The sequence below is a fragment of the Cibotium barometz genome, chromosome 18, assembly GCF_041138505.1.
Source record: "Cibotium barometz isolate CiBa-2024 chromosome 18, ASM4113850v1, whole genome shotgun sequence".
Lineage (NCBI taxonomy): Eukaryota > Viridiplantae > Streptophyta > Polypodiopsida > Cyatheales > Cibotiaceae > Cibotium > Cibotium barometz.
In genome coordinates, this window is record NC_141063.1 from 14,738,713 (window position 1) to 14,757,187 (window position 18,475).

At 45.5% G+C, this 18,475-nt stretch overlaps 1 protein-coding gene across 2 annotated transcripts in view; it reads right to left on the reverse strand.

Annotated features, from left to right (window-relative positions):
- Positions 1-18,475, reverse strand: part of LOC147628982 (metal transporter Nramp1-like) — a 55,116-nt gene that overhangs the window by 895 nt on the left and 35,746 nt on the right. Inside the window, exons 8-12 of one of the 2 annotated variants that reach the window (XM_086812174.1) lie at positions 16,296-16,365; positions 16,036-16,209; positions 12,068-12,172; positions 242-373; positions 47-142 (exon numbers count right to left, since the gene is read on the reverse strand). In XM_086812174.1, the coding sequence (XP_086668300.1) occupies positions 47-142; positions 242-373; positions 12,068-12,172; positions 16,036-16,209; positions 16,296-16,365 (577 nt within the window). The remainder of the gene's footprint in view (positions 1-46; positions 143-241; positions 374-12,067; positions 12,173-16,035; positions 16,210-16,295; positions 16,366-18,475) is intronic. The other variant, XM_086812175.1, reaches the window with a different exon arrangement.

Here is an 18,475-nt window from a genome sequence, read left to right on the forward strand (position 1 = left end):
ATATGAGAATTTATTTTATTTAAGAATAGGACTTCATGCCACTTACCATAATAGGATTCTTAGAAGGACCCATTTTAGTTTCGCTGCTTGTGAACTTTAACAACGGAAGGAGAGCAAAAGGAAGCTCGAATGATAAGATCATCTGGAAGTGTAAGGTAGGAATTGGTAAGAAAATCGGTTACAGAACCCAAAAATAAGTCATAGGACTCGGCATTTAGAAAACAATACAAAAACGACTGACTGAAGAAATAATGATCAAATTTCCCGCTCCAGATGACCCTCCGATCAATGCTGCAAGCAGACTAGGTGCAATGGCTACAGAGCGAGTCAGTAAATTTCGAACCCAGGGGACAAACCGCAAGTTCAAAAATCCCTGTAAAATGCAATAATTCATTTAGCCAAGTGTAGAGAACCAAACCAAATCAAGCATCTATTGATTTCTTTTGTAGTGCGTTTCCTCTACACGTGCATCAACGGATGCATACACACATACATACATACATACATACTTTGTACATACCCATGGAGTACATCTGTGCATACATACATTCGCACACAACACCCCCCCCCCCTGTGTGTGTGTGTGTGTATGTGTGTGTGTTACAGCACCCCAAATGCAACCATGTGAAATAAACACTCGTGACAATGTCCCAAGCATATATAGATCATCTCTTGGGGGTTACACTGAAGATATGCTTCAAATAACGAAAGCTATAGGAAGGGTGGGTGGGCATGCAGGTCATCCAGAGAGAACTTAAAGCAGGTATGCAAACCACATAAAGCCAACACACATTACCAAGCTGATAACAAAATTTGATGAAACAAGAGACCCAATTCAACATTTAGAGTTGTTTGATCAAGTTTGTGAAACGTGTGTGTGTGTGTGTGTGTGCACGCACGTGCGTGCATGTGTGCGAGTGCGTGTGTGTATGTGCATACATACATGTGTGTATGTATGTATGTGTGTGTGTGTGTGTGTGTGTGTAAAAAAAGAGTGTACATTGTGTATGTATGTGCCTGCGTGTGTACGTACATACATACATATGTGTGTGTGTATGTATGTGTGTGTGTGTGTGTGTGTGTGTAAAAAGTGTGTGTGAACAGCCAGTAAGGCTCATTGTGTGTGTGTGCACATATACATATATGTGTGTGTGTGTGTGTGTGTGTGTGAGAGTGTGTTTGTGTGTGGTGTATGTATGTATTTGTATATGTCATACACACATACACACATACATATGTGTGTGTTTATGTGTGTGTGTGTGTATATATATATATATTATGTGTGTGTATTGAAAGAGTGCACAGAGCGGAAGTAGAGTGGCACTAGAATGTGCTGAACAGAGAGTGCAAGAGAGAGAGAGATATGGAGAAAACTATGCTGAATATACTGAAGCAAAACAGTCCCAAGCAAGAGACAATACAAGTCTCATAAGTGAGGGAGCAAAATATGTACAAGACTGAATGAATGACGAGAGGCCAGCACCCACTATATATAGTAGATGTAAGCTGGCCGACTGGAGCTACTGGACAGGCCGACTGGAAAATGCCAGAAAAGCTGGGAAAAATCCCAAAAAAATACTAGAAAAAGGGGTGGCCAGCCCACAAGCAAGGGCCATGCAAAAGGGACCAAATGGGCACCATAAAAGAGCAGATCCCCTCTTAGCACCAGATGCTGAACAAACTCCGAGAATCCGAAGATGAGGAGCCAAGGAAGCCTGAGAAACCGGCTTGGTGAACAAATCTGCAGCATTCTCCGCGGAAGGACACTACTCCAAACGCAAATCTCCAGCAAGAACCCGTTCACGAACATAGTGATATTGAATCTCAATGTGTTCCGTACGAGCATGAAACACAGGATTCTTGGCGATGGCGATGCAACTCTGATTGTCACACCAAAGAAGAGTAGATCCGGTAGGAGGACAGCTGAGCTCCTCCAATAATCTCCGCAACCATATCGCCGCACATGCAGCATAACAAATTGCACGGTACTCCGCCTCGGTAGAGGAAAGCCCCACAATAGGCTTCTTTTTACTGCTCCAAGAAATGGCTCCAGACCCAAGTGAAAAAACACAACCAGTGGTCGAACGCCGTGTATCTGGATCTCCAGCCCAGTCCGACCATCCAACAAGAGTGCGTCCTTGGCCATAAAAGATGCCAAAATCCAGAGTGCCACGCAAGTACTGAAGAACTCTGAGAGCACACCGCCAATGCTGCTGACGGGGTTTGGATGAGAAGGAACTCAATAAACTGACTGCGAAGCATATGTCCAATCGGGAGTAGGTCAACCATACCAAACAACCGACGAGAACCCGATACTGTCCCTGATCACTCCCTGGAGAAGCATCAAGTGAAGAAAGCTTCTCACCAATATCCATAGGAGAAGATACTGGTTTGCACCCAGCCATCTGAAATCTGTCGAGAATCTACCGAGTGTACTTCTCCTGAGAGAAGAAAATGCCCTTCGAGGTCTGCCAAATCTCAAAGCCAAGAAAATAATGCAAGAGGCCAAGATCCGTCATCTCAAACTCTGTCTCCAAAGCATCCATAACAGAACGGATGCGCACAGAATAAGAACCTGTAAAGATGAGGTCATCAACAGACCACAATGATAACAATCAACCCCCTCTCAAGGAGGATATAAAGGTTTGAATCTGCATGAGAACGGCACAGGCCGAGCTTTTGAAAGAACTCATCAATCCGCTGGTACCAAGCCCGCGGAGCCTGCTTCAGACCATATAAAGCCTTCTTCAACCGGTACACATGATCCTGTTTGCCCGGAACAACAAATCCTGGCGGCTGATCAATATAAACCTCCTGTGTAAGCTCTCCATTCAGGAAAGCCGACTTGACGTCCATCTGGAAAACGGACCATCTATGATGTCCTGCAAGAGCAAGAACGGTACGAATGGTAGTCATCCGGGCCGTCGGAGCGACGGTCTCATCGAAGTCGACACCAGGGCGCTGAGCATAACCCTTGGCAACCAACCTCGCCTTGTGCTTGTCCAAGCTGCCATCAGCTCGGAACTTTGATTTGAAGATCCAACGCACACCAATCACCTTATGCTGCAGTGGCCGAGGCACCAAAATCCAAGTGCCATTCCATTCGATAGCATCCAGCTCTGCCTGCATAGCACGACACCAAGGCTCATGTGAAAGAGCCTCGTCTACAGAAGGACCATTAATGATAGTAGACATAAGAGCATAATTAACAAACATGTGGCCCTCATGAATTTGTTTCCCTGTAACTCTGGAAGAACGCCGAAGAGAACTAGGCGGAGGAGTAGAAGGAAGCTCACGTAACCCAGAATCACGAACTGTCTGATAATACCAACCAGGTACAGATCTGCTCGAACTCACAGGAGGAGGAGCAGGGTCATCATCATCTGACTGAGTATCCTCAGCTGGAGGTGTAACAGAAGCAGCAGGAGCAGGAGGAGGAGGACAAGAAGGCGGAGACGGAGGTGAGGGAAGAAGAAGCTCACCACCCCCCTCTGAAGATGTAGGAGTCTCGTCGAACACCACATCACGGCTCACAACAACTTTACCGGCCTGAGGATCATAAAGACGATATGCCTTGGACACAGTGCTGTATCCGAGAAAAGTCATGCACTGAGACTTCGAGACCAACTTGGAGCGATGCTCCTTAGGCACATGAACATACGCCGTACACCCAAATATCCGGAAATGAACAACGGAGGGCTTCTCACCATGGAAAGCCTCATATGGAGTTTTATCGGGAAGAGCAGCAGTAGGAGACCTGTTCTGAATGTAGACAACAGTGGAAGCCGCCTCAGCCCAGAAACGTCGAGGTAATGAAGAATGCTTAGTCATAGCACGGGCCATCTCCATAATGGTCCTATTCTTCCTCTCGGCAACTCCATTCTATGATGAAGTATATGATGTAGTAAGCTGTGAAACCGGCCTCTGATAGAAAACCAGAGTGCGGTAGACTAGCAGTTACCCGTCCACTTGTAGTCTAGATGTGAAAACAAAACAGATTGGAGCTAGAGTGCCCAAATCTGAAAACAAAGCGACACCTGTTGGCCCCAAAACTTGGCGCCCCTTGCGGTATTTCTTTATTCAATTAAAATAATATGAATGGCTGAGTACAACACAAAGATCAGCCAAGAGTTTACACCTGTAAGTCCAATCTGACGGCCCACAAATCCTTCTCAGCACAGAGGATCTATGCACACAGATCTGTGTTCCACAATAACACACTGTGCCTCCCTCTGATCAGCCAAGATCACTAAGCAGGCCAGCCATGGGCATACATCTGGCATAACTCAAGTGCATGATACATCATCTCAGCTCAAACATACATGTGCTGTCCAAACTCTGTCTCAACCCTTGTCAATCTGCCATACCCCTCCTCTCACAAGGGGCCAGATAACTCATATCTGCAACAGACATCAAGCAGTAGAAAGAGAGATAGATGAACAGAAACAAGGCTTACCAAGTTCAGCTCGTGAAACAGCACTGGAGGAAGCAACAGCACCAATTTGTACTTGCAGGCACTTGTATCCACAACCCTGCTTCACACATGTGCTTGTTCTTGCCTGTATCCTCCTCCTGATGTTCACTCTTATGCTGTCCTTGAAAATACAGATCTGAAAATCAGCACTGTACCCATCTGTACCACCTCGGGATACGTGCCAGGAGTTGTACTTGCACACACAGTCCGCTGTCCACTCTTGTACCTGCCTGAATCTGAGTACACAGTCCTGTCCAGCACCTGTTAACACCGCCTACAGCAGTTGTACTTGCTGTACCTGACTGTCCGTACACTGTACGGCAGTCGTACAGTATGGTACGGGCTGTGTACTTGCTGGTACAGCCTGTACAGGGCCTGTGCGCAGAGTATCCAGCAGAGGGAACACAGTGCTTGCAGCAGATTTCAGCAGCCGCCTGTACTTGCACTGTACGGATTGCACACGTGGGAAGTGCAACTGTTCATGCAGAAGAAAAACAGCAGCAGTACACAGAAAACAGCAGCCGCCTTCTTTCTCTTGTGCTTTTCCATGCTTGTGAACATGCGCATGAAGGCTTCTCCACTTTTGCTCCAGGACTCCCAAAAAGGGAAGAGAGAGAGAGAGAGAGAGGAGAGAGAAACACTCCTCCCCAAAATAATCGGGCCCCAAACTTTAATAAGTTCCCTAGGGCCACTAAGGCCTAGGGGCAAACTTTAATAAACATTAAAGTTTAATGTTTCTAGTTCCCCCCTTCACACCTAGGGATATCCACACATCTTAAACTCTGTCCGGGCACCCCCCATGTGAATCATAAAATATTCTGACTCTGCAACCACCATGCCCACACTTGTACTGTTCCATTTTCACAGGGCCATGACATACCCTCCTCTTGAAAAATGGCAAGCGTCCTCGATTGCATTCTGGTGATGCATCAAAATATCCAAAGTGAAATATACAATATGGCAAAATCAGCGTCCCAATCTCTCTCTGAGCCATACACATGTATCAACATTCACTGCAAACCAATGGCATAGTAATAGTCCAAGTTGTATACCACTGTGAACCATACATATCCACAAAAATCTCATGTGACTAGTACACATATATCATAGAAGTCCCATAAACAGATGTACTGTCAGCCTCAGTACCTTCGGGTGAGAGAAAATCTGCACCAAGCGACCTCTAGATGTCATCTGAGCCTGTCTGTATCAAGGGAGTGGAGGTGCTACCCCCCTCTTGAGCATCAGGTAATGCTCCAGACCCATGCTCTGCTGAACCTGAATGAGCCACAATAAGAGTCGGCTCTAACTCAAAGGCATCGAGATAAAGCTGCAAAACCTGAGGTGAATCTGTTAAGTCACCTTTCTCCATCCACTTCGCATCCATCGGTGAATAGTTCTTGAACTTCACAAGATAGCGATGGGAAACTTTACCTCGTACCTTCCTTTCTTTATGTGCCAGTATCTGCTCTGGAATCAGGAACCTCATCAAGTTCCTCAACTTCCGACTGAGCCTCATCTGATACATCCTCAGGCACATCCCCACGGAAAGGTCTAAGAAGACTCACGTGAAAAGCATTGTGAATCCGCCAGTGATCTAGTAACTTCAATCGATAGGTTACCTCACCAATCTTTTCCAAAACCTGAAAAGGCCCATAATATCGCATGCTCAATTTAGGGAATAAGCGCTCTTTACCCTTCATCTTCTTGAGTCTAGCCTTTTCAAAGCGCAAAAGAACCCAATCACCCAATGCAAACTGTAAATCACGTCTGTGACGGTCTGCGGCTTTCTTTTGCTTCTGCTGAGTTTTCTGGAGGGCCAACTTAACTCTCCGATAAGCTTCATCCAAGCTCTCCACATACTGATCAGCCTCAAAGATCTTATCCTTTGTATGCAAAATGGGTGGTACCTTCTTCCCTCCTTCTACAATCTCAAAAGGCGCCTTGCCTGTCGAGCTATGTACAGTGTTGTTATATGCAAACTCCACCAAAGGAAGATACTTTTCCCATTGTTGCTTGTGCTCTGACACATAACACTTGAGAAGATCCAACACTGTAGAGTCAGCCTCTTCTGACTGACCTCTGTGGATGAAATGACGATGAAAACTTGAGAGTTGTACCCATGTTGTCAAACAACCCTCTCCAGAACAAACTCGTCATCCGTGGATCACGGTCACTAATGATAGACGTAGGCAAGCCATGATACTTGAAGATGTTCGCCATGAACAACTTCACCATATGATCCACTTTAATTGTCTTCCGCACGGGAATGAAATGAGCCTGCTTACTGAACCTGCATATGATAGTCCAGATGCCATCATTTCCCGTTTGTGTCCGTGGAAGATCAAATACAAAATCCATGGCAATGCTCTCCCAAGGTCTATCCGGAATAGGTAAAGGCTGTAATAACCCTGGTGTCTTCTGATGGTCAAACTTTACCTTCTGACATACGATGCATTGCCTCACAAAGGCATCAACATCTCTTCTCAAGGTTGGCCAATAAAAGAAAGTCTCCACTGCTTTGACCGTGGCGTCAATACCTCTATGACCTGCATACGGTGGAGCATGACTTTCAATCATAACCTTGAGTCGCAATGGCCTGGTAACACACAGTCTACCATGCATCAATAAAAACCCATCTCTGAGAGTATAATGCTCATGCCGCTGACCCTCAGACATCTGATCATACAACCTTTCAAAATCCTCGTCATGGGCCTCTGATAGAAAACCAGAGTGCGGTAGACTAGCAGTCACCCGTCCACTTGTAGTCTAGATGTGAAAACAAAACAGATTGGAGCTAGAGTGCCCAAATCTGAAAACAAAGCGACACCTGTTGGCCCCAAAACTTGGCGCCCCTTGCAATATTTCTTTATTCAATTAAAATAATATGAATGGCTGAGTACAACACAAAGATCAGCCAAGAGTTTACACCTGTAAGTCCAATCTGACGGCCCACAAATCCTTCTCAGCACAGAGGATCTATGCACACAGATCTGTGTTCCACAATAACACACTGTGCCTCCCTCTGATCAGCCAAGATCACTAAGCAGGCCAGCCATGGGCATACATCTGGCATAACTCAAGTGCGTGATACATCATCTCAGCTCAAACATACATGTGTTGTCCAAACTCTGTCTCAACCCTTGTCAATCTGCCATACCCCTCCTCTCACAAGGGGCCAGATAACTCATATCTGCAACAGACATCAAGCAGTAGAAAGAGAGATAGATGAACAGAAACAAGGCTTACCAAGTTCAGCTCATGAAACAGCACTGGAGGAAGCAACAGCACCAATTTGTACTTGCAGGCACTTGTATCCACAACCCTGCTTCACACATGTGCTTGTTCTTGCCTGTATCCTCCTCCTGATGTTCACTCTTATGCTGTCCTTGAAAATACAGATCTGAAAATCAGCACTGTACCCGTCTGTACCACCTCGGGATACGTGCCAAGAGTTGTACTTGCACACACAGTCCGCTGTCCACTCTTGTACCTGCCTGAATCTGAGTACACAGTCCTGTCCAGCACCTGTAAACACCGCCTACAGCAGTTGTACTTGCTGTACCTGACTGTCCGTACATTGTACGGCAGTCGTACAGTATGGTACGGGCTGTGTACTTGCTGGTACAGCTTGTACAGGGCCTGTGCGCAGAGTATCCAACAGAGGGAACACAGTGCTTGCAGCAGATTTCAGCAGCCGCCTGTACTTGCACTGTACGGATTGCACACGTGGGAAGTGCAGCTGTTCATGCAGAAGAAAAACAGCAGCAGTAAACAGAAAACAGCAGCCGCCTTCTTTCTCTTGTGCTTTTCCGCGCTTGTGAACATGCGCATGAAGGCTTCTCCACTTTTGCTCCACGACTCCCAAAAAGGGAAGAGAGAGAGAGAGAGAGGAGAGAGAAACACTCCTCCCCAAAATAATCGGGCCCCAAACTTTAATAAGTTCCCTAGGGCCACTAAGGCCTAGGGGCAAACTTTAATAAACATTAAAGTTTAATGTTTCTAGTTCCTCCCTTCACACCTAGGGATGTCCACACATCTTAAACTCTGTCCGGGCACCCCCCATGTGAATCATAAAATATTCTGACTCTGCAACCACCATGCCCACACTTGTACTGTTCCATTTTCACAGGGCCATGACAAGCTGTCTCCGAATGCCATGTGTCTTGCAATATTGCTTAAACTCCTGGGATGTGAACTCACCCCCTCCATCGGTCCTGAGAGCCTTGACCGAGTGATCGGTCTCTTTTTCCACCTCAGCTCTCCAATCACAGAAGTGCTGAAAAGTCTCATCCTTGGTCTTCAGAAAGAAAACCCAAGTATATCTGGTAAAATCATCCACCATCACGAGCATGTACAATGCCTTACTCAAAGACGCGGTACTCATAGGACCACATAAGTTTGCATGAATGAGAGCAAGTGATGTTGAAGATCTGTGTTTCGCCTCCTTCGGAAAGGCGGCTCGGTGTTGCTTTCCCTGTAAACAAGAGGAACAGGCACAAGACGGAGCCTTGATGGTCGGTAAACCCTCAACCAATCCATCCTTCGAAGCTCACTGCAAAAGCTGATAGCTCAAATGGCCAAACCGAGCATGCCAAAGAGCAGAAGAAGCACTAGAAGAAAGCAAAGTGGTCAACTTGTAGAGACCACTATCTTGGACTCCCTGAGCCAAGATGCTACCAATCGCCTTGTCACGAATGGTAATCTCATAACGAGAAAAGATCACCTCCGCACTCTGAGCTGTAAGAGCACTCACTGACAAAAAGGTTAAAAGCCAAATCTGGAATATACAGAACGTCAGAGAAGTACCTCTTGTCCTCGTCAGAATGGAAGATGGGGATAGTGCCATGTCCATGCACTGGCACAGAAGAAGAATCACCCAGAGTGATCTCGCCTGATCTGGCAGTGAAGTCCTCGAACCAATCTCGATGGGGTGTCACATGAGCAGTACCGCTATCAACAATCCAAGACTGTGACTGAGAAGTCACAAGAGCAAGTATACGCCGAGTACCTGCTAAGAGAAGTATGCCATCATTCTTCTTGGGTTGAGACACCGCCGTTGAGGAAGAGTTCTTTGCTGCTTCATCACGCTTCTTGTTGTGACATTGGGGTGACTTGTGACCCTTCTTGCCACAGTAATGACATTCAATGTCCTTATTCTTTAAAGATTTGTTGACTTTATCCTTGTCGAAATCCTTGGAGTTCTTGTCAGAACTCCCTTTGACAAGAACTCCCTTTTCCTTTCTTTTGTTGATTCTTCCCTTTATCTTGCGCTGCCAAAGCTCCATCAGGGCCCCTAGAGGTGCCGTATAGCCATGTCCTCTGTGGAGATGTCCTTGCCACAAACAGCAAGCTCGTCCCAGAGATCTTTCATCTTCGAGATGAAAGCAGATAAAGATGGAAAGGTAGAAACTGATAAGTTCATAAGTTGCTTTTCTAACGCCAAAATCCGACCCGGAGACTTAATCTCATAGAGATCTGCAAAAGCCTTCCAAACTTCATGTGCAACATCTGCTGAACATGAGAGAGAACAGAATCCTGACAGTTCAACATCAGAAAGGAGAAAACGCGTCGATCATTCGACTACCAAATATCAATATGTGCCTGAGTCGCACCACCGGAAGCAAGGGTGGGAGGGGTGGCATTGGCCGGTGTAACAAGCCAATCCCAAAGATCCACGCCACGCAAGGCCGATTTCACCTTCACCTTCCATAGGGTGTAGTTGGAACCATCCAACTTGGCAGACTCAGCAAACATATGAAGAGAAGTCGGTGCAGCCATCACAAAAGCTTGGGCTCAATCTCAAGAAAAAAATTGCACAAACTCTGAAGTAGGAGTGTCCTCCACAAGTACCAAGAGTGCCACCAAAGCCTGCAACACCAAAGACCCCTTCTGCAAAGGAGCAAACCCACGGGAGAGGAAAAACGCAGCAAAGGAAGCTGCTGTCCTGAAGAAAACAGGCCGCCTATGTCCCAAACTCCACGTGGAAGAGGAAAAAAAACTGGTCAAACAATACCTGAAGGCTATGTTGATGAAGCCAAACTGAAGGGCGCAGCAACCAGCAGGTTTAGTCCAGAAAACGCAGCAAAGGAAGCTGCAGATCTGAGAGAAAAACGTAGAGGCAAAGTGACCAGGTTCAGTCCAGAAAACGCAGCATGAAAGAGCTGCAGATCTGAAGGAAGACGCAGAGAAGAAGGTGCTGAAAACAGTGCTGAATCTGGGGCAGCAAAGAGGTTGCTAAACCGAAAGCGATGATACCATGAAAGAGTGCACAGAGCGGAAGCAGAGTGGCACTAGAATGTGCTGAACAGAGAGTGCAAGAGAGAGAGAGATATGGAGAAAACTATGCTGAATATACTGAAGCAAAACAGTCCCAAGCAAGAGACAATAGAAGTCTCATAAGTGAGGGAGCAAAATATGTAAAAGACTGAATGAATGATGGGAGGCCAACGCCCACTATATATAGTAGATGTAAGCTGGCCGACAAGAGCTGCAAAACAGGCCGACTGGAGCCACTGGACAGGCCGACTGGAAAATGCCAGAAAGGATAGGAAAAATCCCAGAAAAATACTAGAAAAAGGGGTGGCCAGCCGACAAGCAAGGGCCATGCAAAAGGGACCAAATGGGCACCATAAAAGAGCAGAATCTGGGGATGAATGTGCTAACATGTGTGTGTGTATACACACACACACACACACACACACACACACACACACACACACACATACATTGTGTGTGTGTGTGTGTGTGTATCTATATATATATATATATATATATATATATAGATACACACACACAATGTATGTGTATATATATATATACACACACACACATACATTGTGTGTGTGTATCTATATATATATATATATAAATATAGATACACACACACACACACACACACACACAATGTATATATATATATATATATATACACACACACACAAACACACACACACAATGTATGTGTGTGTGTGTGTGTGTATACATATGTATGTGTGTGTGTACATATACAAATACATACATACACCACACACAAACACACTCGCACGCACGCGTACACACAAACACACATGCTCATTGTGTGTGTGTGCACATATACATATATACCTATATGTATATGTGCACACACACACAATGAGCAAGAATATATGTAACATTTTTGGTATCACAGACCCATTGGGTCTTCCATAAAACTCTCTCACTCTCTCTCTCTCTCTCAATGCATGCAAGAGAGGGCATCAAAAACTACAAGTATGCGAAGTATATGATATGCAAGAGATTGAAACCAAGGAGCATGCCATCCTTCGAATGTGCCCAAGACTAGGGGAAATTTCTCTTTGCTGAGTCATGAAGATAACTCATGAGAGAACAAAGAAGACAAGAGGACCACACCCGAACACTCATCACATCCTTTTTCCAGAATGCTAGGCATGTACATAGAGACTTACATACATACACGCATGCATGTGCATGTCTATCTCAACCAAAGTTAAACCATAAAGTTGAAATTGGAGCTCTTTTAGCAAAGCCTTTGTCTAAAAAGTGAGGAAGATGGTCCACAGCAAAAGCAATAAACAGATGCGCTTAGCTATATACCTGCATAACATATTGACCAGCATATGTCCCTGTGATTGTGGAACTCTGCCCAGAAGCCAGAAGGGCAACACCAAAAAGTTTGGAGCTCCAACTTCCTAAAACATTCTGAACACAAAAACGATAAATATTAATTTAAAGGATAACCCTGGTGTTTGTGCTTCAGTAAAGCAGAAAGGTTCGCAAGCAGTCAAATCCATCCTGGCACTGCATATCTCATGATAGCTAAAAGCATGCAGAACGACTTTGGGCAATACCACCAGAAAACTCTTAAAATCGTAGAACACAGCAACACCTCTGGCAGAGGTCATTTGGGCCACCTGGACAGACTCTCCACGGCCACTGGGAGCACATTTTGGGCAGTTCTTAAGTCAGAAGAAGGGTATCTCGACCCCAAGTACGGTTGGGGGGCAGGCTTAGTCAGATTGGCTAAATGTGGGTATTTAGCACTGAAAGGGGTATGAAGCGCACAAGCCCATGGTTGGAGGACATAATTGGAGCAATGATTTAACAGGTTTTCCCAAAGCCTAAGTCATACCATAACCTTGTGTGCTCTGTGATGTATTTGAGCACCTGCAATGGAGAACACCAACTGCAAAGCTAATGTTTGGTCAGTGTTTGAAAGATGATGAGACACGCAACAGCCTACAGTTGACAAGGCTGACGTCGGTTCAATGAAAAGCTTCAAAACAACTCCATCTGTTTCCTGCCTCCTGTGCATATGAGGCACGATTGGCTCAAAGAGAAGTTAAAACACACCTCCTCGGTCCATCGTGGAACTTTTCCCTTTTCTTGAAGTGTTTTTTTTTAAATTTTGTTACAAAATAAGTCCATTAGCAAGGGCAAAGACCACATACTAAAAGTATGTTTTTTTTCTAATTTTGTTACAAATTTAGAAAGAGCAAAGAACCCATATTAGTAGTAAGAAAATGTTACAGCAGACCATAGATCCACATGAAATAAGACGATGTTATATTCCGGACAGGAGAGCATGTTTCTCCACATGAGATGACTAGTGTCATAGAAAAATCATCCCACAGATCTTAATTTTTTTCCAGAGTTGTTACAGCCACATAATTGCCGAAATTGCAACTCACAAGCCAAGCAACAGTTTTGTCAAGATCTCATGCGAGGTTGGTTCTCATCTCCACCATAGCACAATTGGTTCCTCTCACAATATCTGGAAAAGCCATGGTCAAGGGTTATCTTGGCTACTCGTCTGCAGAAGCACCTTTAACATAGTACTTGTCTGATATTAAACCACATAGAGCCATTATTTGAAGTTCCAAATGCATGCGGCTTTCCATTTAGGAAATAAACCCAAGACTTTCTTCATACAATGACATGAACCTCCAAGTGTCTCGATCTTCATCTTCAGGCAGTTAAGAAATGCTGGCTCTAAACTTAGCCTTAGAGTGAAATGTGTACCAATGCTCATCCTCCATCACTCTAGCTTTACAAGTACCTAGCACCTTGTGGCTTACCCCAGTAAATTGAGCCACAGCAAACCAAGATTGCATCTCCAAGAGAAATGTGACACAAATGCCGAGACCACTCACATAGAAGAAAGCTTTCCATGCACACAAAGTTATGCACAAGCTTGAACACCAAAAAAGATGACAAATCAACATTTTTAACTGCCAAATTCTCATACAAACAGATGACAACAAATGGTTTCAATACCTTTGCTATGCAGAAGCACAAAGGTCGGGATGGAGGCTGCATGATTGACATAGAAGGAACCTGGGCTGAACTACCAAATACATGTTGGAAGAGAGAGGACGCAATGAGTAGTGGGAGATGTGATTCACCACTGCTGCCCCTTCTAAGTGGTCACCTTCACCCGACCCTCATACATGGTCAATCAGCACTCAAACTGATGTCTAACTGGCATTCCACATCACATGCCCAGATGGCTGCTTAGGGAGGGGCCCCGGCCCCCAGGGTAGTCCAACCCTTGAATGCACCTAGAAGGGAAAACGAGTGGGAGAGGTGGAAGCCTTTATGTCATATGCATGAGTCCTCAGATGCATGTATTATGGCTTCATGAGGATATGTAGAGGGGGGGACATATGGGCGCAGGCACCAAAACACCCCCACTAAGTGGCTCCTCACAGAGGTGACACAGTTGATAAGTGACTGAGTGTAGATTCAGGTTTGCACACAGGATAGATGAGTTGCAAAGTTATGAGGAGTTATAGACGATTGGCCAATGAGAGTGAGCAAGCCACAAACCCATGCGCAAGGAAGAAGCTGGCCAGTTGGTGGAAATAGATGCCAGAAGGAATGGCAAAGTTTTCCCCAGGTGTGGACCAAGGACGGGCAGCCAGAAGCAGCCCATTGGAGAAGCTGTTTATAGAGGTGAGCAGGTAGACGTCAAAAGGGAATGTGGGAAACTGCTCCAGGAGTGTGCCTAGGAGGAGCAAGCAGAAGCGATAACAGCCACCCAAAGACTCACGTGAGGATCAAGTGGGGAAAAACTTTTGTGTGTGTGTGTGTGTGCGCGCGCGCGCGTGTAGGGGGGGGGGTGTGGAGGTGCCTTAAAGAAAGCAATAAAGGGTTAAATAATCCCTTTCATGCATGACCAGCAGTCAGCTGCTGGCTAACCTGCATAAGGAACGTGAAAGGCTATAAAAAGCCCCAAACCCCCTCATTCATTATCGCTGAAGCCCTCATTCATTATCACTGAAGCCCTCTATCCCTGTAGAAAGCATAACACAGCCCTCTAGCTCCCTCCAACCTAGAACAGGTTGCCTGCCCATATGTGTGGCAAATCAACACGACTGATGTCTGACTAGTAGCCTGCACCATGCACTTAAATGGCTCCTACAAGGCAGCTTGCGGGACAGCTTGTCTAGTGCCCAAGTTGCTGCTCCTTCCCATCCCACTGTCCATCCCTCCTCCTACCATGCGTCTATGAGTTAGTTTTCCTGAATTCACATTTGCATACATGTCTATCTTGCATTTCCATAGCCATGTCCATTGCTAGTAGATCAGGTGTACCATGTTCCGAAGCTTTGCAAACATGGCTTCTCTTCATAAGATAAACCTTGCAACTAGCAATGTTATGAATCCCATTGGGATATTTACCTCCCTACTTGCTAATCAAATATTCCATGCCATTGCATAGTGTTGGTTTGCAAAGTGGGATTGGCCACATCGCTTATAAATGCCATCCCACAAAAACATGGGCTTGGTAACTTCATATCCTACCTAGTTATGACATGAGTGTGGCAGGCTTTCCAAATGGCAAAAAGTTGATAAGGCCACCACATCAGTACTAACGTTGGAAACGAAGCCCAATGGCATAAACCATTTCAGGTAAATCGTGATTCATCACTAAAGTCTTCATATCCTACCTAGTTGTCAGATGAGTGTGGCAGGCTTTCCAAAAAAGTTGGTAAGGCCACCACATCAGTACTAGCATTGGAAACGAAGCCCAGTGGCATAAACCATTTCAGGTAAAGCGTGATTCATCACTAAAGTCTTTCATGGTAGATCTGGCCTCCCAACGATGTTCATAATGTTGTCCACCTTACAAACGAATAGCTAGGCACTCTAACAGAATGCCTAAAATGTAGTGCTGCCAGAGAAGTGGGTTAGCCTAAGCCCAAGCTCCACGGCTCACCCCAAGTCCCCTTTATATAAGAAATCCATCCATGTAACATCCCACAAATCTGTGATAAATCAGTCCCAAAAAAAAATGTTGCCATCCACGCTCCTTGAACAAGTATGTTAAGAATTCAAGAAGCATGAAAGCTTTCTACTTCTTTTCTTTTTGACATGCTGGGGGACCCTTGCCCAAGTGGCTATTGTGATACACGCTGCCCAGAAGGGGATGTGAGTTCAAACCCCAACTTCCACACACACACATAAACGAGCACACATATAAATCACTACATAAAAAACACATGTATGATTTACTGCAAGAGGATGGAAGAAATTACTGTTTACATTCAAGATGCACATACTTGGAGTAAGAAGGAAGCTTGATTTAAGTCCAGCTTATCACACTTCTCACGATCATCCGATGATAGCGCAGGATTTGAGCACATGGCTCCACTCACAGAGATGACCGAAATATTGATCAAGAATGCTATGAATAGTGCAAATGCACTCTCTAGAAAGTAGAATCTACATGCATCCTGCAAATATATCACAGCTTGATGTATCATGCATTTGACAGCAATGTATAGAACACATGGAGTTGCTCAGGGGAAAAGAGCCACACCTTTATTCCTCGGACTGTCCTGGGAGTTTTCCTGCTTAAAACCAATGCTGAATGCAGAAAAAGGTTGTGCCTGTAAATAAGAACCAGCAAAATTTTTATGCTTAAAAATTAGAGCAGATTTTCTAATGGAGATTTGTTTGTGTGTGTGCGTGTGTAGCTGCATGTGTCTGTGTGTGCGCGCGCACGCGTGTGCAAGCACACGTGCATATGTTTTTTCGAGTGTATGCACTTGTGTGTGCACGTGCATTTCTTTGTGATCAAATCTAGAAGTATGCTCAATACCTTGACTACATACTATGAACGCTTGCGCACATGCACGCGCATGCGTGCGTATGTGTGCATGTGTCCCCAAGAGGATTGACTAGACTAGCAATTCTGATAAGGTTAGACTAATGCTTATTACTAGCTCAATTGTTGACCACTTAGTACTAATTAAGCAATAGTAAGTTATTAATTAATGAGGTAGTGTAAATAGCCTTAAAGTTAAGGACATTCACCTATTTTCTATATAAGTAAGGATGAGGCTCATTAATTGGCATTCCCTAGAGGGCAGAGAACCTGGGACTCTCAACCTTGATCAGGCCTAGGTCTTGTTCAAGCCTTGAGCCTGGATGGTGGACTTTTGGTGGTATGAGAGACCAAGGCTTGGGTGAGAGAGTCAAGCACAGTGTTGGTCTAGCCTCCAGTTTGGTGGGGCTCCTGAAGGGAGCTACAGCTCCGTGGTGAGCTAGCTAGTCCCTTCAAGAAGCTAATCCCTTCTCTCTCTCTCTCTCTCTCTCTCTCTCTCTCACCCAAGCACCAATTCACCTACATGGGAGACCCCGTGGATACTGTCACATCCTATGTATACTTGGGAGCCACCTTTTTCTGGTCTGATTTTTTCCATGTGTCTGGCAACCCAGACCAGATTGATGAGAGGCTACGCAACTATATTCCTCCTCGAGAGAGAGACCTTTCAGAAAAACTTCTAGCAACCTAGTTACTAAGGAATGGTTCACCATAGTAACCCCAGCAATGATGTATGGGGTCCCTTTCAGGGGACCAGACCTCGGTGAGGAGGATTAAGAGGCTTCAGGTCATGATGTACTCCCACATGATCCAAAGCAAATCATCGGTACCACACCCTATCATCCTGGCAGAATTTAGGTTGTCCCCTGGTAGTCGAGACTCGATGCACTTTTCAAGACAGTGACATGCGTACATCGCATCCACACCTTGGACAATCATAGGTTACCGAGGCTTGCTTGGGATTCCTCTCACCAACTAGCAGAGAAAGGGTATGATTACATATGATATGCTAGAGTCACCCACTGGTTCCTCCCGCAGGGCTCCATATGGAGCGCCTACCACCTTTCCAGTTCAGCCTATATGCCCCTTCCCTCCATCTCTCCCATCAGGATATCAACCAGAGCATTTGATCTGATCTCCTCACCTACACACCTACACCACATGGCTTGTGGCCCCAAAGCTACTCACCACAAAGATGCAGTACTACAGAGATCACTTCTGAAAGGTCACAGCAAACAATTCATCCAGAAGCCGGGATACCTACACAAACATGTGTCAGATGATGTTACATCCCAACCGGCCTAGGGTTAGGCTAACCTAGGAGCTAGGGGCATGTGCTAACCCAAGGTTAGGGTTAGGACTTAGCCAGGCATGGGAACTGATAGGACCTGCCCAAGGGCTAAGGGCTAGCAAGGATGAGGTTGGGATTGGCCAAGAGTCAGTAAAAAGCTAACTAGAAGCTAAATATGGCTAAAAGCTTAATAATAAAGCATTGGGCCGATAATAGCCCCGTTATTGCTATACAAGTGGCCCAGTGGGTTTGGGTTAACTTATGTGGAGGGTGAGGTATCCACGGGGGAGAGAGAGGTCTCCTAGGTGTGCAAGACCTCACGATGACAAGAGTAGCTGCAGGCAAGCACACATTCTGGTAGTACGGGATGCCAGGGCGCACAGTCGGGGTTCGGCTGACTCACGACAATCTGACCTCAGCCTCGGGAGTGGTTCTGAAAGGGAGCCTATGGCTAGTAGGAGAGCTACTAGCCACAATCTATCATGGTCATCGCATCGCATTCGATGCAGGTTGTCTTAACCCTTTTGGGGTTTCCAGGTATGTAGTCTTTACATTGCTATTTGATACCAATGTAAGGATAAGCATTGGCACATATAGTTTG